Here is a 22,475-nt window from a genome sequence, read left to right as displayed (position 1 = left end):
ATTTAGGAAATACAAAAAGTTTTTTGTTTTTTAACACAATAGTTTGCATTCTGTGTCATCAATATCTTCTGAATAAATATTAAAATATTTATCTTATGATATTCCCTCCATGCAGAAACAGAAGATATTAATTACAATAAACTACAAACAAAATCAAAGGTTAAAATAGCAACAAAACAGATGTCTTTGTTCCCAAATTACTGTAAATTTCAGGCATAAGTATGCATAATATGAAACAGATATTCTCATTTCCTGGTACAGTCTTATAACACAAAGAATTTTAAAAATGAACATAGAATGGAATAACTAGAAAATATAATGTCTTTTGTACAGGAAATTTAGATTGATATATTTTATTCATTCTGGATCAGATTTTTTAAAAAATCAAAATTGAAATTCCTCAGAAAAAAAAAGGTGGGGGTAAGAGTAAGGGTTGGTGTGAATGCATATACAAAACAACTTCTCCAAAAAGCAGAACACCTGTGAATCAATATCAGTAAATAAAATACAATAATGTGACATGTATTTAAATGAGTGGTTTATGAGGAATATTTGGGTGTACAAACAGAATGAGAACAGTTTATTTGGAAAGAAATATTTGAAACCAAATGAAAAATAATTCCCCAGTCAAAATTACTCCATTTTGATAGTGCTGAAACAAAATGAAAATTACAACTTAAGGAAAAAAAAAAAATCTCCTTTCAAAGACTGCTCCTGTAAAATACCTTCATTTCAGCAACCCACATATTTGAAAGCCACTTGTTATACTATTCCTACTGCGTGTAGTGAAGAATGTTAATCACTGATGTTACCACTGATATTCATTGGCAAAGATACCTTATGGAGGGCATTGTTCCCTCCTCTCTGGTCACTGTTGCTGCATTATTTGTGTGCTTTGCCAGCCTTATCGCGAGCCTGCCCGAAGTCTCAGAATGGGACTGGGAACACAGCCCAGCAAAAGAGAAATGCCAACAGCACTCCTGCAACTCTCATGGGTAGAAAGCTCTCTGTAAAAGCTGATTTTTATCCTATAGTACACACGCAAAATGCAGTCTTCCTGAAGTCAGACTGCCCGTGATGCTCAAAAATGACAAAGTTCCTTGGGGAGTCCACATTTGTAACACTGTTGTTGTCAAACTTAATCAGGTTTTGTACCAGTTAGCCTTCTATATTTTGGTTACACCCTGTATATAAAATGCACTTGTAAGCTATCTAACAGACATCTGTGCTTGTAAAACATGATATCTCAGGTCCTAATGCACAAAGCAGGCACTGAGACTGACCCAAGTATTTCCTAAGGAAGTCTTTCAAACCAACACGCAATACCCTGGTGATCCAAGTATAAAAAGCCTTTTAGAGGTTCCACTTAACAGATGTAGCATTGCTTGGCTGCTGTAAAGCACTCATAATATTTGAAGTGACTTTAACAGAAACATTTTTATCACTGGAATAAATAGGTGTGCTCTTCTGAGGTTCCTCATTGCTACATAAAATCCATAATTACAATCTCATCCCCTTATTTCCTATATATAGTGTTTAATAGATTCATCTTTTGCCTGGTCGGTATTCAGGCACAGTTCTAAGTGAATGAGTGAGTACCTTTATTTGTGGAAGTAAGGGTTTGAAAGGTTTTTTAGCCTTTGCCAGTAGCTTTTCTTCAACTCTGTTATTGGTAACACATGAAGTGTTATTACTGCTCTTAATGTATACACTTTGAGATTGTGGAATAAAAAAATAATAAAAATTAAAAAAAAAAGCTAAATTGAAGTAAAGTAAGTTAGGCTGAAACAGATACTTTAATAATATTTCATAGAAATGTTGAAATGAGGGCCCTACCAGACACAACATGGCTGTGGTAATGTCACAGAATACCGCAGAGACAATTCACCCAGGCTCAACAGCAACAACAAAAAAAAATTAACTGTGGTATTTAAACATATGGCCTAACTTTAAATGCACATATAATGCCTTTAAATAGTTGAAGCATTCCTAACTCTATGAGTCAGGCAAATATTAGACATGTGAAATAGACATTACCCTTTGCATATGAGTGGTACCTTCTGTACTAGAATCTTTAGGGTTACAGAAAATCACATGCTCTAGCACATGAGGCTGACAGGAAACAGATCTCACTGTCCATACACAGCTGATTCACTGTCAATGAGTAAACATGTACCAGGCACCACTAAGGTGAAATGTATCAAAACCTGAAGGCCACATCACTATTCATTTTTAAATGAATGCTGCTTCTCCATCCAGCTCTTCTGAAAAAGCTCAGCTTACATAACAGGTTATTTCATGAATATTCTTGGAAAAATGAATTAATTAGTCAGTCACAACCTGAGGTACTCCTGAGTATACATAAGAACTGCAGAATTTATCTCAAAATACTCTCAAACTTTGGGAGAAGTCGAGCTGGAATCATGTCACACTTTTTAAAGGCAATTCCTTTATTCCAATAAGGTACAATTTCCTGGTGTCATTGAAAGTGTCGCTGATCAAAACAACTCTCAAGTTCATAAGGGACTTCTTCCTTTCAAACTGGTATGTGAAATAATTCAGTTGAGCTCTCTTTGAAAACTTCATTTTCACAGTGAGTAATAGATATGGTTGCAAAGCATCAGTTAAAAGCAGTTAAAATTTATTTTGATTCAGAAAAATTACCATTTTGAGAGAGAGAATTTCTGTTGTGACTTCTCTCTTCCTACTTTCTTTTCCTCCCACCATCCTCCACATCTACACAGCAAGAGCTATTTAATGATTTTTAAGTTCCCTTTTGTGCAATTATTATGATAGCCCAGCCCAAACATCAAATATTCCCTCAGTGAGGAAAAAAAATATTTTCTATGGAAAATGGTTAAAGTACTTCCTGGAATTGGCAGTCAGAAACAACAGGGGAAGGGGCAGAAGTGAGTTGAATTCATCTCTTGAAAATCAGGAAGTAATGGCATTTGTAGAGAATGAGACTGATGGAGCTTTTCCATTCTGTTCTACTGACACCTCTCCTGCAGTGTGACTCAGATGATTAAGGCTACGTGCTCAATCTGTTTTGACAGAATATAGGTTATCCAGAATCACTTGTGTTATGTGTGTATGGGTGAGTGAGATTGAGAGAGGGAGGAAGGGAAACTGTGGGCATATACACACGATACTTTATCTTCCCATTGGTTTTGCAGTCTTAGCAAAGAGAATCTTAGAATCATGGAATCATAGAGTGGCATGGGCAGGCAATTTTTCTTGTCAAAATTAGTTTTGTGCAGTCGGACAGCCAGTTGGAAGTCTGCTAATGTATTGACCAGGGCTGACCCAGCCATTCTGTCCACACTGGGAGCCAGCAGCTCCTGGTCCCTGCCTAGGTGATTAATATAACAGTATTAACTAAAAACTCTGTCTGGTTGCTTTTCAAGAGCAGAAAGAATAACGCAGACACCTCATGTGTGATATGAGATACAGAATATCTGGAAAAAAATAATACCAGGACTGCCAGTCTCCACACAGACAAAAATAAGTGTTCTTCCTAATGTCCTGAGAGAAAAAGCACACAATGTGCCCTTCCAGTTTCTCAAAATTCTCCACACACACACTTGCTTTCTTCCTGTTAACTCTGAATCTTTTTATTATTTCTAATGATTTGACAAGTAGATGCACTTTATTGTCTAGTTTGTTTGTGATGCTTTAACTATTCGAATTTCTGAAGCTGGATATTTGTGTTGGGTTATTGGTCACTGAAGTAATAAAATATTTTTCTTCTTGAAATTTGTACAGTAGAAATAAAATAAATGTCAAATAATAAATTATTCTGCCCAATTGATAAGTTTTTATCACAGTATTGTTAATAATTTAAAACTACCAAGATGATTTTGATGATGATCGTTCTAGATAGGCACTCAGAAATATGACTATAGGTATATAAAGCCAGAACTTTGTGCACTTTTTCAAAGGTATAATCATTTTTTTTTTGATACAGGTACAAAGTAAGGTAAATTTAATTTATTTAGGTGAGCAAAATTGCCAATAAATCCTTCTAAGATTTTATATCTATGCTTCTGTACATGAAAGACTTTATTCTTATGGAATACTACCATCTTGCCATCACAGTGTCTTATTTAATAGCCAGGACTGTATCACTTTCTAATGCAGAATGTCTAAGTTATGTTGATGGTAAAGTGATGAGATATTTATACATATTCAGGTATTTAGTCTATGTATGTGGTTGTCATGGTGCATTATTAATCCAGTTCATCTTAGTTCTTTCCCTTGTTAAAAAAGACTTAGAACAAAACCAAAAAAAAACATGAAAGTTTTTTCTGTTCTTTGAGTTCAGTTTGCCAGATTTTTGTTAGAAACTGATATTTCAAAAGTTTTAATTTCCTCATTGTATCTTCTTTATAAACACATTTATTGTGTTTATAAATTTTTGAGTTTAGCTATTGATGTTCTTTTAGAATGAAAAAACTCATATTGAAGCACAGTTTCTACGTGAACACCAAGCTCAATATACAGGCCAATATTCATTTCACTGATAGTTTCAGGCCTTGTTACATAATGCATGTTTTAAGTTTCTAGAAATCAGCATTTTGGACTTGCTAGGAAGTAGAGCAAAATTCCCAACCAAAAAATATCTACATTTTCCTGGGTAAAAGAAGGAATACTGGTCGATCAAAGGCTGTAATATCGGCTTAAGTATTAGGAAATTGTCAAGAAATTTCACAAAATTTCACTTCCAGATTATGGACTTCTACTAAAGCTAAAAACAGCCACCTCTCATTGTCCCTGAAACAGACAAAAAACCTCTGGACTGCTCTGGATCTTCTTACTCAACTGGGTCAGCCATGGGACTCATGCAAATGCTGTTGAGCAGAGTTATATGGACAAATATGAGATCAGTTCTCTCACTTCTGTACTCCCTCCTGAGTAACGCATATTTAAGCATGAAAATAAGATATCTGTGTAAAATCTTTGGTGCTTAGAAAGTCCCGTAAGGGTAGGAGAGATTATTTGGGGTATTTGATCAGAAAGCAGGCATTTGAATCATGTCTGTAGTGGTGAGAGCAGAGAGGACCACATTCTGGTCTACCAGCTAAACCAGCACAATTCAACTACGAACACCCACATCATTTTCCTTTTTCTCCAGAAAAAGACAAAACTGCTTACTGGATGCAGTTCTTGGCACACACCTTTTTCAGGCAATGACTCAGTACTCTCTGGAAATGTAGGAATTACCACAGGCCAAAGCTGTGAAGGCAGTGGACTGACAGATAGACAATGTGAATGTGCCTTGTCTAGGAGTCCATGTAGGCTTACTGGGTAAAACAGAGCAAAAGGGAACCAGAATATTAAAAATATCAATATAGGCTACAGACATGCTTTAAATCAGCTGCAGGGTAAAGAAAATAAGGAAGGATACAGAGTGGGAGACATTCATCTGAGAAACAGATCTCAGGAACAGGTATACTCATGCACCCTTTAGAAATATGGACAATTCAAAAGTAATTTTGAGGACTTGTGAATCAGAGTAGGAAGATGATGTGTATGAACAGAGATTGGATACATGAAAATCTTCATAGAAGCCCACGATTGCATTATTTACTTCTGCTCCTGAATAAACATTTTCTGTCTTGCTTCAGTAGGCATATGGTTTTGCTCATTTTCTTGTTACCATGTATGGTGGACTGTTCAATATACTTCCTAAAAACTGATTTACTCTTTCAAATATGAGTCATAAACCAACTTACTTCTATCAGATCTATTTATGAAGAGAACATGTCATAGTAAACAGGTCTAAGACCAGGAAAGAACCTCTTTGAATGTAAAAGTGTTACCAGACCCAGCATTCCTGCCTCCAAACAATTGACTATGATTACTAATTGAAAGTAGAAAAACTGTTGCTTTATTTCACCTAACCTTGAATTCTGAGTGCAGTTTTGGGTACGACAACATAAGATGTAAAGTTATTAGATAGCAACCAAAGGAGGGCAACAAAGATGGTGAAGGGCCTTGAGGAGAAGCTATATGAGGAGCAGCTGAGGTCACTTGGTCTGTTGATCCTGGAGGAGGAGACCTCACTGCAGTCACAACTTTCTTTTTGAGGAGAAGAGGAGGGGCAGGCACCTCTGCGGTGACCTGTGAGAGGAGCCATGGGAATGGCCTGAAGCTGTGTCAGAGGAGGTTTAGGTAGGAAAAGGCTCTTCACCCAGAGGGTTGTTGAGAACTGGAACAAGGTCCCCAGGGAAGTGGTCACAGCACCAGCCTGACAGAGCTCAGGAAGTGTGTGGACAATGCACATGGTGTGACTCTTGGGGATGGTCCTGAGCAGGACCAAGAGTTGAACTCAATGATCCTTGATCTTTTCCAACTCAGTGTATTCTGTGATTTTGTGATTTATTGTTGCAAATGTCAGCAAAGCAACCTGAAGCATCAGAAACGTGGTGGGTGATGGAATTGAAAGTGGAAAAACCACTTTCTGATTAAAAGTTGATTTAAAAACAAAAGGTACACACTTCTCCTGGTCTTCCTTCTCATTAATCATTTACTGTGGATAAGGAACCTTAGAAAGCAATTAAAATTGAATTTTTAATAAAAAACCCCATGTTCTACAGAATGTAGTAGGCAAAAACTGCTATAAAGAGATAATCACAAACCATAGATTAGTAATAAAGGCTTTATTTTATCACCTAGCAACTTAACAGATACCTGCCACTGTTGCAAACAATCTAAAATAAAAGTTTGGAGATTCTGGGGTTACTACATTGATATTAATTATACAATTTTGGCTGCTATTGACATTCATAAAATTATAACCAGTGAGATGAAACATACTGAGATCAAACCAAACTCTCATCTAGATTGGTCATTTCAGGTGTCAGTTTTTTAGCTTTCTTTGCTTAAAAATTTCATCATAGTTTTCTTTTTTATTACATCATTCTTAGAATGGAAATGATGAGCTGACTATATTGGTTTGCAGTCTATGTTTAATAAAAGGTAGTTATTAGGATTTTCAGATACTTAAAAAATACAAAAAATGATTTTTTTTTGTTATGTAGCAACCTAGATAGCAAGTATCAAGACAGTAAATAATGTTTAGATAAACAGTTAAGTGGAAAATAAAATGGGGAACAAGGAAATCTCTCTGTACTGAGTCACATAGGTTTTTTATCACCTTCTGTAGCCTGGTGTCCAACCTAATTTTACATTAAACTTTTCTGTGTCCAAAAGAGTTAAATACTAATGACAAACATTACTGTTTGGAAGACAAAATGTAGCAAAAATTAAAATCAGCACATGTATTTTACTTCTCTTTTTAAATGGTGACAATAATTGCAATAATGACAAGTCCTGCAGCCACGGCCTGCAGCAACAGATGAGAGCATCTTTAAAATGTTTCTTTTTTGTACCCAAATGTAGACATAGGTTTTCACTGTGGCAGATTTATCCCCTAGTCTACAGCTGTCGGTGTTCAGGTACCCTAATGCGTGTTTTAATGCTGTGGACTGGATAAGGTTTCATTTGAAGGGAAGCAGCACCATCTATTGCAGCCTGATAGCTTAGCTCTAGATGATATAAAGACAGACTTGGCCTGAGCCCAGCTTTCAACTCTTTCTTGCAGGCACTTTTATAAATTTGTCCTTGTCCAGTTTCAAATGAGATTAGGATCTCACTTGGTGAGACATGGTGGTGCAGGGACAGGGCTGTGTTCCATGCATGCACATGTCTAATAAAAAGTCACATCTATGAGATATAACTGCTTACAAATTAGGATAATATAATAGCATAAGCCTGGTCCTGAAAAACTGTCGCTTTTAAATGACTTTGCTGGAGTTTTCATTTCTGAAGTGGGAGGACAGTCAAAAGTTAAGAGCATATTTTACCCAGGTGATATTCTCTCAAAATTTTCTTCCAAAAGCAGCATTAATGTAGGTGTGCAGTACGGTATGTTCTTCTAATAATGACAATGCTATTGTCATCCATCTATATTTCTGGTTCTTCTCTTTTTTCCAGACTGTCTACAAAGCCTGGCTCTGTTCCCAGTATTTTGAGGTCACACAGTTTCACTGCAGCAACAGAATTCCTTGCAAGCAATACTGTTTGGAGGTTCAAACGAGGTGTCCCTTTATATTACCAGACAATGATGATGTCATCTATGGAGGACTATCAAGTTTCATCTGTACAGGTATAGTACAGAAAAAACAATTTCACTTGTTTTCATAAGTCTAAATGTCATGGATTTAGCTCTAACTCTGAGACCGTGAAGGTATTCCACATCAGAAAGATTTCTTGGAGGTGCTAGGATTTGAGCTCAGATCTAGTTAGGCACAGTTATGATACAGCCTGCCAGTCATCAGCTTTACAAAACAAAATTTCTAGAAAAAAAAGTATCCTGCTTATTTTTTACACTTAATAATATGGTGGAGGATTTATTTAACTTCATATCATGCAATACTCAGAGGTTGCATGTCATGCAATATTCAGAAAAAAAAGAGAAAAGGTTCATCCAACTTTTAGCATATTCACCTTTGTTTGCCTGCATTCTTATGCCAGATGAATCAAGAATCTGAAGCACAGCATTCAAAATTGTGCAGCAGCTCTCAGACAGTGTTCAAGAAAACATCTTTCACTAGTGAAGAAATTTAAGAATCAGTTGTTCACATGTGAAGAACTTTGTTCGTTTGATTTTTGCTTGTTTCCAAATGAGTCTGGCTACATTTTATGAATTTTTTTAATTGTAAAAGATATTCTTAATGCATATCTCAGGTACCACAGTTACTTTTTTCAGGAACGGATGGGACTAATCCACACAAAATTTCAGCTTATACCAATATTATCTTCAGACTTATGGTGCCTAGACTATCATCTGAGAATCTTGAAGATATTCAGGCAACTTATTCCCAGTAAATTCATAAAAAATAAGTTTCAACGCTTAGATCATTTGACACCCTTGTCCAAATATCAGAAATTAAACTGTCTTCACCTCTAAGTTAGGGCTCCACAGGAAATCTTGATAGTAAATAAGTTGTCTAAGGTAAGCTACTTAAAACTAGAGTCAATTATAAAAATCCATAAATGTTGTATACCATCTTAGATGCATGCATAAGGATCATGACAATGATCACTTCACCTTGTACCCTGTGTTTAGATTTAAGGTGATTCTGGTAGCAAAGCATTTACTGGATTTTTTTTCTTGGAAATTAAACCTATTGCACACAATCAAGCAATATCCATCCACATGCAAAAGAAAATAAAACAGAAAGTGAGCTGAGTTACAATTTTGAATCATCAATAAAGTGCTTAACACTTCAATGCATTTTAAAAAATTAATAGCCTTCACCTATGTATATGCAGTAAGTAAATGAGCATTATTTTCCAGTTTAAGGTAGTATAGTTTAAGTGAGAGACTTAGAAAAATTTTATTTACCACAAGAACACAATCTAAATGTACGTTCACATATATGCATGTGTACACACACACGTACACAGTGGCAAGAAGCCAAATCACCTGCAAACAAAATCATCTTGGCATGTATTTCAGAAAACCTGTTAGGAAATTCATATTCATCTCTTCATTTTCCTAGTATAACTCATAATCCAGATTCCTCCCTAAAACACACAAAATAGATGATTTTGAAAAGATTACTGACATCTCTGAGTCTGGGATGAAAAAGCAGCTTTAGGGGAGGATTAAACTCATTTTGTTGCAGGTATTATTAATGTGGGTATCTACACATAAACTCTGTGACTAAGCTCTGCCTAGAGTCGTTGGTGTAGCCAGCAGAGCTGAGAGCCATTCAACTCCCCCTGAGCAGGCGCCTGCACCTGAGAGAGGACTTGCTCACATTGCTGGCTGTGCTCTATTTGCTGTAGCTGCTGTTAGACCAGGGTCTTACTGCAGACACTTAAAATCAGGGTGACCTAAATCTCATCTCAGCTGTCCACTAGCAAATATTTGGTTGAACTTTTTGTCCTCTCAAGCCCAAACCCAGCAGCAGCAGCAGAGCAGAGCTTGTGTTCACAGACCCACAGGAGTCAGTATGCTGACCCTAGAGAGGTGTGTGCAGTGAAGATGTTGAAGACAGGCATGAGGCAGCAATTCAAACTCTGTCTGGAATACAGACCCATTTTTACCCTTATTAAGCAGCAGCTCACTGTAAGAGTGCTTCCTGCCACTAAACAATGAAAAATTAGACTTTAATCTGCTGCAGGAATAAAGAATTATACCTCTCTGCAGCTTAATGAAAACAGATTTATTTCATGCAAAGTACAGTGAGCTCAACAGCAGACAAAACACTCTACCTCAGCATAGCTTGTGATAGATAACTTGAAATCCTTTCAAAGAAAAAACAGCTGAAAGAAGGTCACCCATGTCTTGAGGGACATCTCCTACTGCACCGTTTGTGTTTCTGTCCGGTATAGACCTTCTGAGATTTCTAGTTATTGATCTGTGTCTTCCTTAGAAAAACACAAATGAGTAAGGTAGAAAGGTATTCTTATTTAATATTTAGATGTCAAGTAACAAGAGAAGGTATACAAGGGATAGCTGATTTTTTTGATGTTGTCTACAGCCCAGAGCTCAGGATGAACACAAAAACATTACCTGTAATTTTGCAATTGCAGACAGGTAGAGGATGGTGTGGCTCCATACCCCATGCTGGGAGGTGCCCTGGCAGTAGGAGCTGTCACCTCCCCTTTCAATCCTGTCCTACCACAGCAGTAAGTCAGAGCACAGAGATCTGCTGGAGGTGAGTGCATGGAAGCACTGGTGGACAACAGGGAACCCACAAATTATTTTATTTCTTTTTCTTTCAGGCCAGGATTTTTTGTCGTGTTGGGGTGTGAAAAAAAAAAACAAACTGGAGCAGTAAAAGGATATAATAAAAAGGGCTTTACCTTTCCTTGGAAGGTTTCCATGATGAGAAAACAGCACAGAACTGGCTATTTTCCCCCAATAAATACTGCGGTCATTGTTATATTTGTAATTAAATTTAAAAGAAAATACATTGTGGTTTATAATATGGATTAAGAACAAGTTTTTGGAAATTTCTGAAGGCTTCATATAGTAAGTAGCAAGCATTCTAGCCTGAGAACATCTAACTTGATCACCTCCAAAGAAAGCCTATAAATAGGAAAGGGAGAAGGCATGCTAACTTCATTTTGCATCACCAGAACTCATCTTTTGTAGAAATGCATATGAGGATGTGGAACCACTGCAGTGCAAAAGAAAGTACTTGAGAGATTAATCAAAACAATCAGAATCACAGTGTGATTCTGATTGTGGGAATATGCAGTTAGGTAGAAAGAATTTAGTGTTCCCTTCTTGCCTGCTTTCTTCCAGGGCATCGAAGGAAAAAAGTTGATCCTTCCATCAGATGCTGTGCTGTAACCTGCTGGTTTTCAGATTCATTAAAACTGAGTGATTATTTTCAGTTTAGACCTTTGGAGTTCATATCCATATGACTAAAGTTTTCAGTGGTTTCATCCAATGTTTCTTTTTACGGTTCAGCAGTCTCGAACTGCCCACACAGACCAAAATCTCATTTGAGGAAGATAACAATAGTTTTCTAGGTGTACATACACACACATGGAAAATTACAGTGAATTAGTCCCATGCAAAGTTCCAGGTCAAGGTTTTTAACTGTAACTTCTAAGAAAACAGAGTTCATACCAGCAGGATTGTTTTCTATTGTAAATGGAGTCATCTCTTCCTTAACTGAATGGGCTACAGCACCATACTACCCAACACCAAGCATTAATGCACATTTGGTCTACAAAATTAGACTAGAGCTAGAGTGAGGAAAAATCCCTTCAGAGGCATTTAGGGTTGACATGAGATAGATACTCAGTACCAGCTGCTTCACTTTACAGATCATCTCATATTCCCAAAAATTATTTGTAAATACGGCCTGTTCTGACTGTTTGGAAAAACTGCTGTCCATGTGCCAAGTCTGGACCAATTTAGAGTGCAGACTTAGGGCTAATTGTGTCTTAAAGGCTTTCTTTGAAATGCCCATGACTTATGGTCCCTTTGTGCCCTGTGGCATAACAGGGCCATCAACCAGCATCAAGTCTCAGGCAGAAATCCCAGCCACATACTCACTCTCTTTATCTGTACAATAGATGTCATGGCATTTAATGGAGAAGGAGAGGTCCTCTTTGAGGGAAAGGAAGAGAATGGAGTGAGCAGGAATAAGGCAGAGATGTGTTGCATTAACTTCTTCCAAAATTAGCGTGGCACTCTTTAGTACTTCTTAAGAGCAGTGCCATCTGAACGAGTCTTCTGCCATCAAGAGGAGAATCAAATTTGTCTATTCTCCTATGTTGAACAGACTTCTGATACTTTTCAGAAAGTGTTGAACAGACTTCTGATACTTACTCCTACAGAAGGAGAAAGTAAAGGGAGAGAAGAGGTAAGTAGACACGTGATTCAGGTACATTAAATTACTAATATATTTCAGTTCATATTAATTTAGACTCCTAATGTTATGTGTTCTGATTAACTCCTCAGTTGTTTGGAACACAGTGGGAATCAATTTTTGGCAAATAGCAGTAACATATGTTTATGTGATCCGTGCAAAATAACACTTCCCTGGAAACTCCACCTCCTTTAGAGTAAAGAATTCACTGGAAATAACACTGTCAGTCATGCTTCATAGCACACAATAATGTTTCTAAAGACATAGTGAGAATTATTACAGAGATTTCTCATAAATCTGTAGAAGAATTTTGATGACTAGCAAAGCTCAGCAAAAGTATTAGGAGAAATTCTGTAAATTGCAGTTTCTTCTCAAGGGGCAGATGTGTGACTGGGTTTCACCAACAGGTTTGGCTATATTGTGTCTCTTTCAAAACAGATGCCCTGATTTCAATGAAAATTGAAAAGCAATTTCCTTGAGAAAATGTGAAGGATACAGAAAGGATATAGAAAGCAATACAATCTATCTATTTCATAGAACATTCCAAGAAGAGAAAATCACTCTGAATTCAATATGCTTTATGTTCTTCTTGGCAAATTCAAAAAACCCATATATTTGATCCAAATTCTTCCTCTAAAAGTATCTTATAATAATGTGTCATTTACCTCCTGTCTGCACCTCTTATTAGGTTCTAAAATATCAAAATATTAAGCTAACACAGACAGCAGGACAAATCCATTTTATGTTTGATAAGCATGGTTTAAATCATTACTAGCCATGGGTCTGCTTACAGGGAAAATTTGACATGGTTTTTACATGCAAAATCTGTCAACTAAATAGCTCATCTTTTTGAGTCTAGTGTTCTTCTAGTCTTGAGTATCGGGGCTTTCCCATGAATGAGGTCCCATATAATAATAGGTTTATTAGCTGCAAATATTTTTTTCCTACAATAATGACCCAGACAATTTACTTATTGATATCCCTGAACTCTCTGTGCTGACAAAGTACTTAGATATGTAGAACCCTTTCCTATCATATCAAAATAGTACATCCTTTTATTCAAACATTCTACATATAGAAGTGAAACTGGAGGGGGATTGGAGAAAGACAAATGCTTTCTAGAAGCAAGTTTTCCTGTATCTCAAAAGTGTAGAGGTAAAAATCTTCATTATATAGTTTTGAGAGTCAGCTATTTACTCATCTTTCTGACTTGCAGCAGCTCAGTTTTAGAGGGGTAACACTGATTTACACCAGCAGCAGGAAATCAGCCCTGTGCATAATTTAGGGAAGAAATACATCTATAATGAAGAAACACTATGAATTCTTATTGGATGTGGGCACATACACATAAAAAAATGTTCATGAGTCGACTATCTGAAATAATAACATATAGTGATAAAAATATCTTAAAACAAAAGAACACATATCTTCAACCCAGATCTCCTCTGACAATTGGAATTGAGTAAAAGAAGTTAATCTTTTCAAAAGAGCTGAACAGTCTTATTTGCCAGTTTAGGAATAATCCATCTGAATAAAGAATAATTGATTTATCTCAAATATTCTTCTACACATAATTTTGTTTCATTTTCTGTAATGTGAAAGGTATAAAATACATGTCTAATCATCATGATGTGTCACAGACACAGCAATTTAGAAATTGAGAAGACCATCTGGATAAGATCAAAAAGTTCTGGCTTCCAGATCAGTTGTACAAAAGCAGTGAAATCTAGTCATATAATATCTAATGTGTTCTCTTCACTTCCGTAGTTGGAAAATGTTAATACTGAAATCTCAGAAATAATTCCTCAGAAGCAGAAATGCCATGCAGAATGCTGGCATTCACTGATACAATGATGTCAGTGCTGGATGGATCACTCTTGGCAGACACTATTTACTTTGGGCTTCACAATAAAATGGAGTATTCAAAACTTCTGTTATACTACATCTACTTATCTTGTTTCAAGGTCTTTTCTTCAAGCACAAGAAGCTTCATATACCTCTCAAAAGTAATCAGAAATCTATGTGAAAAATGAACACAGGTTAGGGTTCTACAGAAAGCGAAAGAGGAAAAAGCACAACATATCATAAGATCTGTTTTGTTTCTGTGGCTTCCCAAGTACTTATCCAGCAATGGCAACACATATATCAACTAGACTAGTTTCTCATAATGCAGAATATTATGGCTCCATAACTCTTTCTCTACAAATAAACCAAGAAACCAAGTCAGACCACCTGCTGCAGATTCAAATTCAGCCACCAAGTGTCACACATCCTGACAGTGCTGAGGAGAGTCATAGGAATGCAACCACTGCTTTCACAGACTGTTTCCTGCAACCCCTCAGGCAGAAACCACAGCAGTCTCTGAGTTAGATGGTGTTCTAGCTGATCAGCAGACCATGCATGCATTGACAGTCTTTGTGATTGCAATTTTTGTGTAAGAACTTTTTTTGGCTTTGCTGCTTTTTCCCTCAAGGCACATTCTATAAAGTGAATGCGGTATTCATTCTGTCCCTCCTTTTTCTTTCAGTCTGATTCAGCTAGGCAGGACATACAGGATTTCTCTTCAGGTCCCCATTAACAATCTCAGTGGAACCAGCAGCCTTAATACTTGCATCAGCATTAGTAACACACAGTCCCTACAGATGTAACTTCTGTGCTGATCACCAACATGTTATTTTCATGTGGAAAAAAAACTATCTGATTACAAAGAAAAGAGAGAGCTTTTACATGACCTTTGTGAGTGATAGTGTATCTGTCTGGAGAATGATTTGAAATTAAAAAGTTTCTTGTCAAATTCTAGATTCTTGATTATAATAAAGGTCCAAGTACCTTCATATGGACTAAGATTTCTGCTGGTGGAATATAGCTGAGTGCTGGGAAAAGTTGAGAAATGAAGACACAGAAGTGAGAATTTTAAGTTAAAAGCACTTTAAAAAATTTTTAAGTCAAGCCAGTAACAGCTGACCAGTCAGCCTCAGAAAATACAGTTACCATACATCCAATTAATATAAAATAATGATGTCTACAAACTACAAAGACAGGAAGGGGAAGCCTTGATGTTTTGGTGGGTACAGATATTGTTCTTATTTTTTATACTCATGTATTTAATATTTAAACAAAAATACCAGTCAAACAAAAGGGAGAGAAGCAGTGCAAACGAGGACAGCATAGAGAAAAGCATAGAAAAGCATAGAGATGAAATCAGATTATGTAGGGTTGGGGCAAGGAAGGTAACGAGGAAGCTAGAACTGAACTTGTAAAAGCGTGCAAAGAATAAAAAAAAATGGTTTCTATACATATATTAGCAAGGAAAGGAAGGCCAAAGAAGGTGTATCCCTATAAACATTGTTGGAACACTAATAACAATGGATGAGAAGGAGGCTGAGGTACTCAACAGTTTTGCCTCAGTATTCAATGGCAACCTCTCTTCCTATATCTTTTAACTGGATGGACAGTAGGATGTGGACTGGAGCTAAAGCCCCTCCCATTGTAAGTAAGGACCAGGTTCATGCTCTCCTGAGGAATGTGAATGTACACAAGTCTATGAGACCCAATAAGTTACATCCCCGGAGACCCAAGGGAATTGGCTGATGTAGTTGCCAAGCCACACTCCATGAAATTTGAAAAGTCATAGCAATCAAGTCAAGTCCCAGGTGACTGGAACAAGGGCAACATCGAACTCATCTTTTAAAAGGGTAAGAGTTGATAGGTCAAGGAAGAGGCTGGGAACTACAAACCTGTCAGGCTCACTGCTGTGGCTGGGAAGATCACAGAACAGATCCTGTGCTAGATACTGTGCACATGGAGAACAGGGAGGTGGTTTGAGACAGTCAACATGGCTTCAACAAGGGCCAGTCCTGTCTGACCAACTGAGAGGTCTTCTACAATGAAGTGTTATTTAATATCTTTCTCAATGAAGAGATAAATTTCCCCTTAGTAAGTTTGCAGATGATACCAAGATGAGTGAAGTCGTTGGCACATCTGAAGGATTGGATACCATCCAGAGGGACCTAGGCAAGCTCAAGAAGTGGGCCCATGGGAATCCCATGAGATTTAACAAGACCAAGTACAAGGGGCTTAGGTCGAGGCAACCCTTGATGTAAAAACTGGCTGGGGATGAACAGATCAAGAGCAGCCTTGCCCAGAAGGACTTGGGAGTTCTGGTGGATGAGGGGCTGGACATGATCCAGCAATGTGCGCTCACAGCGCAGAAAGCCAAACGTGTCCTGGGCTGCATCCAAAGCAGGGCAAAGGAGGTGACACTGCCCCTCTACTTTGCTCTGGTGATGTCTCATCTGGAACAGTGCGTCCAGCTCTGGGGTCCTCAACAAAGGAAGGACATCAACCTGTTGGAACAAGTCCAGAAGAGGGTCACTAAGATGATCAAAGGAATGGAGCGCTTTTCCTGTGAGGAAAGACTAAGAGAACTGTGTTTTTTTTCACTCTGGAAAAAAAAATGCTTTGGCTGCCCTAATTGAGGCCTTCCACTACTTGAAGTGAGCCTGCAAGAAAGATGAAGAAAGAACTTTATTTTAAATAGCAAGTGGTGATAGGACCAGGGGGAATGGTTTCAAACGGAAAGAGTCGGTTTAGATTAGATATTAGGAAGGAATTTTAGGAAGAAACTCTTTACTGTGAGAGTGGTGAGGAACTGAAATAGGTTGCCCAGAGAAGCTGTGGAGTCTGCATGCCTGGAAGTGTTCAAAGCCAAGTTGGGTGGGGCTTTGAGCAACCTGGTGAAAGGTGTCCCTGCACTCAGTAGGGAGGTTGATCTTTAAGGTGGCCTCCAAACCAAGCCATTCTATGATTCTATGAATATTTTGATAAAAGAACAAACTGTTTTTTCCTCCTTGATTTTCCAAGGAGAGGTAGCCAGCTTGCCTCGATTTCTAGTTAAGTCACACATTTTAAAACCTCTGACTTAATAGATGAACTAACTAGATCCAAGGGGCAAAGTTTATTATTGTGGCTACAAACAAGTATGTGGTAAAGAACATGTATTATGTCCAGTACAAAGGGTTTTACTGAATTTATCTAAATCTTCTACACTGGGATATGAATAGAGGCTCTGTAGTTAATTGTTTATTTAATATGTCACTGCAAATTCAAAACCTAAATTCAATTGCTGGATTGAAATAAAGAGGAAATGCAATTTTACATTAAGGAACATGTTCAATTCATCTTTGAATGTAGAGTTGTCTTCAATTTATTTATAATTCAGTAAGTGCATATGAGCTATTTAAATACCTTTTGATTGCCAACTTATATACATAGCTTTGATTTCAAAGGAAGTCTGGGTTTTCCAGTAACAAGAAAGGCAGAAAAAATAGTTTGAAAAGTAAACAAGCCTCAGTGGGATCAAAGCATTAACCATTCTCTGTGTCTCTTCAATTACTACTAATCATTTGAGCTGCTGCAGTTCACAGAACAAATCATAATTCCCTGCTTTGGGAGGCATTGCCTGTATGTTGCAATGTTTAAAAACAGACTTATGCACAAAATATGGGTCTCAGAAAATAAGACTGTTTTATTATACTTTCAATGAACAATTGTCCAGAAGTTCCAAAATGCAATAGAATTTCTCAAAGAAAAATGTGATCCTTTCAGCTATTATCTAGAGTGAGAATAAATATTTTTTAATCTTTGGAATGTTGCACTAAGTTTCTGACTGAAGAAGTGGAGATATTGGTCAGGTTTAGCATAAGATAAACTCTGAATTTACAGAACATGAAACAAGTTGCTTTCGTTCCTGTATCTTTAAAAATTTGGTTAAATCCAAAACCAAATGCAACTTTATTTGGACCCAGATATAGCTTAGCAGAAAATTGTGTCACCTATGTAAAAGTGTGTCAACCTAGGAATCTTAACATTCTTAGCATACCTAACACGTTTTTTATGGAAGTAGGAACCAAAGCATTCAGGTATGTCATATTTTGAGGTGTACTGCTTTTCTTTACAGGATATTCACAAAGTGCAAGAAATCTGGTGCCTGGACCTCAGAACGATACACTTAAATTGCTTTTTGAAAGTAATATTGTTGTTGTGACATTTTGGAGAAAATTTAATTCTTGTTCTAAAACATAAGGCTGCTTTCAAAATCACTATCCTAATATTTCATCACAGATAGATTTCTTTTTCCTCGAAAAACTTAGTTCTACCACAGGGTATATTATTTATTGCAGAATTTAACCTGAGATAATTTTTAATGGAGAAAAAGGGGTTTTCCATTGTGTTAGACATTCTTTCAGATGAAAAGGTATGTGAGAAGCAAACAGAACACTCTGGTTATGTTAATCTCCTATACTGTAATGCAGACAACACTGTCAATTTCCAAAAGATACAGCTCCTCTTAGTGTTCAAAAAGTCATAATCAGGTCATTTGAACTCAGTAAATTCAAAGGCAAAAATGGGCTTTCTGTATAGTCAGAAACATCAAGAGATCCAATCATTGTACGGCAAGGACAGATTTTTTTCACCTCTGGGATATGTTGAAGGCAATATCCAGCTGGAAGAGCTCAGATGATTTAGGATAAACAAATAGGTTCTGAACAGCTCTGTTTGGAATCTGTTACTGTGATACAATTTAATTTACATAGGTTTGAAAATCAAAATAGCCAATATATCATTACATCCTTATTTGTTATGTAATGCCTGTCTTTATGTGCTCACATACTGAAAGAAGAATTTTGAAGTCCAAATTTTGTGGAAACTTCTGGGTTGACAAGTTCTTACTTTGTCATTGTTTGTTACTTCCCAAAAAGGAAGAATTCAAACATCCTTATCATTCAAATATCAATTGATTTTTAATGTTGCTTCTTTACGCAATCATGCTCAGTGTCATACTTCTCCTGAATGACCTTTTGATGCTGCTTCCTGTTAGATGATGCATATTCCTTCAACATCTATTATTATACAGAATTAAAGGACTTCTGAGGGCCTCAGTCTCACACAAAGATATGGATTCAACAGATTAGACTAAATGTCAGCTGTTCCTTCAAGCTACTACTCCTGCCAATCCTTGAGCCTGGTATTTATTTTTCTTTTGTGTTTACCCTACAGGGCTCTATGAAAACTATCCAACCAATGCAGAACCAGAATGCTGTGATGTCAGATGGGGACTATTATCAGATCATCAACCCAAAGGGACTATAAAAACAAGTGGCTCAACAATGTGTCACAGGACATCGCTCACAGTTTCATCAGCATCAAGACTGTGTAACAGCAGACTTAAACTGTGTGTTCTTGTATTAATTCTCTTACATACAGTACTTACAGTCTCAGCAGCACAGAACTCAACAGGACTGGGCTTTGGAAGCATAACAACTTTGGAAGATAATTCAACCAATGAGGAATAAAAGAAAGGATTCATCTTACATGATAGAAACACAACAGGCCCAAATTACTGCAGTCAAAAATAGCAAGGACTGAGTGCTTTACCCTCAGAGCTCTTCTTGAATGACCTTTTGGGTAAAATGAAAAGAATGGGCCGCTACCTAAACAACAAGGACACACAAATGCAGCTTTTTATTGACTAAAAGGCTGTTTGGTGACTAAACTTTCTCACACCATTTTATACACTGTGTTTTAATGTTTGGAGTTTCTTTTTTTTTGTTTGTTTTTTGCACTTGTTAATACAGGATTTTATTTTTGGGACAGTTTCTCAAAGCTAAATTAAGTCTTTTCTCTGTCGATATATTTCTAGTCATTGTGTGTGTTCATCTGATAGTTCTGTCTTTTATGTCCTGTCAGTTTCTATTAGAGGAATGACTGCTATGATTTCATGACATAGCAAAAAAAAAAAAAAGAAAAAAAAGGAAAAAACGGGAAAAAAAGAAAAAAACAGAAAAAAACCAAACAAACCAAAAAAACCCAAAAAAGCCCACAAAAACCCCAACAAAAACCCACAAAAAGAACAACAAAACAAAATTTAACCAAAAAAATGAGAAAAGAATAAGAAAAATAAAAGAAAAAAAAAAAAGCAACCACAAAAAGAACCCCAAACAAACCTTACTGTCCTCTTATCCATGGGAACCATTCATCTCCTTTCCCTTTCCCATCTACCGTCACAGACAACATACATTTGCTTCTGTCTGTGTAATCACAATGAATGGGTACACAATTCCAGTGTGCCTCTGCCACTGTTGCACAAAACAGTTGACTGAGCAAACCCAAAAGGAGCATGAAGGGGGTTCCTTTTAGCTGAACAAACAAGTGCTCTCCTTACAAGGTGGGATCGGACAGTTAAAAAGTATAAAGAAATATATAACAAACTGTTGCTCCAATACCCGTTTTGAAGAAGTCCAGTCCTTTCTCACTGGTCAGTTGAACAGGAGCAGCCTTTTCTAGACATGTTAAGTAAAACCAGTTATGCTCAGCAAGTTGAGTAGTTGGGAAGCCTTCATATTGGAGGTGAAGGATTGACATTCATTGTGAATCACGTTTTGAGTTCTCCTGCTGTCACATAACCAGCAGCTTTCCATAACAAATGGGAGCCAAGAACTTCCAAAATTCAACTCTTTTTTTTCACAACTGAATTACACTAGAAGTTTAATAACATCTACAATACAAATTATCTCCTTTGTTTGATTCCATTGTTTTTCTATTATCTACATGTTGTTGAAAGTAACTAGTTTATTAAGGATGCACAAGAATGTGTTAGCACAGATAAAGAAACTATTTTTTTTTAAATATATAGGACAACCGTTTTCATAAATGTGCAATAAAAACAGTAAATATATACTAGGATATGAGTAGTCAAGAGAAAAGATTGTAATATGCTGGTTTTTCATTGTTCGGGGTGGTTTTGGATTTGTTTACTTTTATTTTTTGTGGGAACATTTCACCTGCTGAGTGTATGAGAATTTGCTTTTTAAAAAGGCTTTTTAGAGTTTACAGTAGAATCAATGGAAGGAAAAGTTAATAAGGGCTGTTTTTAAAAACTTTACATTCCTTCCTATTCTCTAACTACACTTGGGAAGTGCACTTTAGAGATGTTTGCTGTGTAGCTGGGAAATGAAGGAAAACTATAGAAAATGTTCTCTTAGGAAATAAAATATAGTTACCTACTTTCTAGCTATGAAATACCCCTTGATAAATATTAATGTTGTAAGAACATTTAATCACTGGTGCATAATGCGTTTTTGTATACAATTTACGGTCTGTTAAATTCTGGAGAAAAACAAAAAGAAGATAACCATGCTGCTTAAGCGGTTCAAGATGCACATGTTAAGCTGCGAAGCTCAAATATTTTGCAAGAGTATTTGTTTTGATAGTGTTTTGCTACAACCTGGACTGAGGAGCCTAATACGATCTGTGCAAATACGACAACAAAAAGCACCAGCTAATGCAAAATTCTTCAGCACTGGTTTGTTTCTATTATTCCTCCCTTCCCTTCCTTGCACATGCTATATTTTGTTCAATAAAACATGGTGCTTTTTTATTTATTTTCTTTTCTTTTAGAGGCACATGTACTAATTACAGTGAATTGATGCAAAATTGGGGGAAAATGTAGAAATGCAAAGAAAAAGCCTTAACTAATGGTAGAATGTAGACTTTTGAAGGACAGAAATGTTACTGAAAAGTGATGGAGCAATAACTGGGCAGTGCTCTGGTACTGTACAACAGCTGATAAGTCACACTACTGAGAAAGCTCTTACTAGGTGAGCTCTTGTTCAACTGACCTCTTAATTCTAGTAAGTGTACATGGTCAGTAAACAGTTTGTTATAACCTTTATCTACCTCTGCTGTGCAAAGGCCATCCAACATCCATTCCTGTGATGTTCCTCATGGTTTTTTGTTCACACCATTACTCACTGTCATCTATTTTTACACTGTACCAATACAGTACCTAGTCTGGTTCATCTCGATTGAATTGGCACCTGAAGAAGAGTTTATATTATTTCTCTTTTGCTTCATGATGAATTAATGTAGAGATCTATCTTTAAAGTATTTTATTTCTTCTTTTCTGCTCTTTTTCATTCTCCATCCCTTATTCTTCTATAAAAAGTTTTCAAGTGGGGTCAGTGAAAAATGACTCCTCTGCTGCTTGGCTACACTCAGTCATGTGTCATA

General features: G+C 36.7%; 1 protein-coding gene across 1 annotated transcript in view; it reads left to right on the top strand.

Moving 5' to 3' along the window:
* Window positions 1-19,803, top strand: part of NALF1 (NALCN channel auxiliary factor 1) — a 433,273-nt gene extending 413,470 nt beyond the window's left edge. Inside the window, exons 2-3 of the mRNA XM_059840385.1 lie at window positions 7,999-8,170; window positions 19,464-19,803. Of these exons, the coding sequence (XP_059696368.1) occupies window positions 7,999-8,170; window positions 19,464-19,759 (468 nt within the window). The 3' untranslated portion in view covers window positions 19,760-19,803. The remainder of the gene's footprint in view (window positions 1-7,998; window positions 8,171-19,463) is intronic.
* The last annotated feature ends 2,672 nt before the right edge of the window (window positions 19,804-22,475 follow it).

The sequence above is a fragment of the Haemorhous mexicanus genome, chromosome 2 (assembly GCF_027477595.1).
Source record: "Haemorhous mexicanus isolate bHaeMex1 chromosome 2, bHaeMex1.pri, whole genome shotgun sequence".
Taxonomy (NCBI): domain Eukaryota; kingdom Metazoa; phylum Chordata; class Aves; order Passeriformes; family Fringillidae; genus Haemorhous; species Haemorhous mexicanus.
The sequence above is the reverse complement of the archived record's forward strand: the minus strand, read 5'-3'. Positions and strand labels throughout refer to the sequence as shown.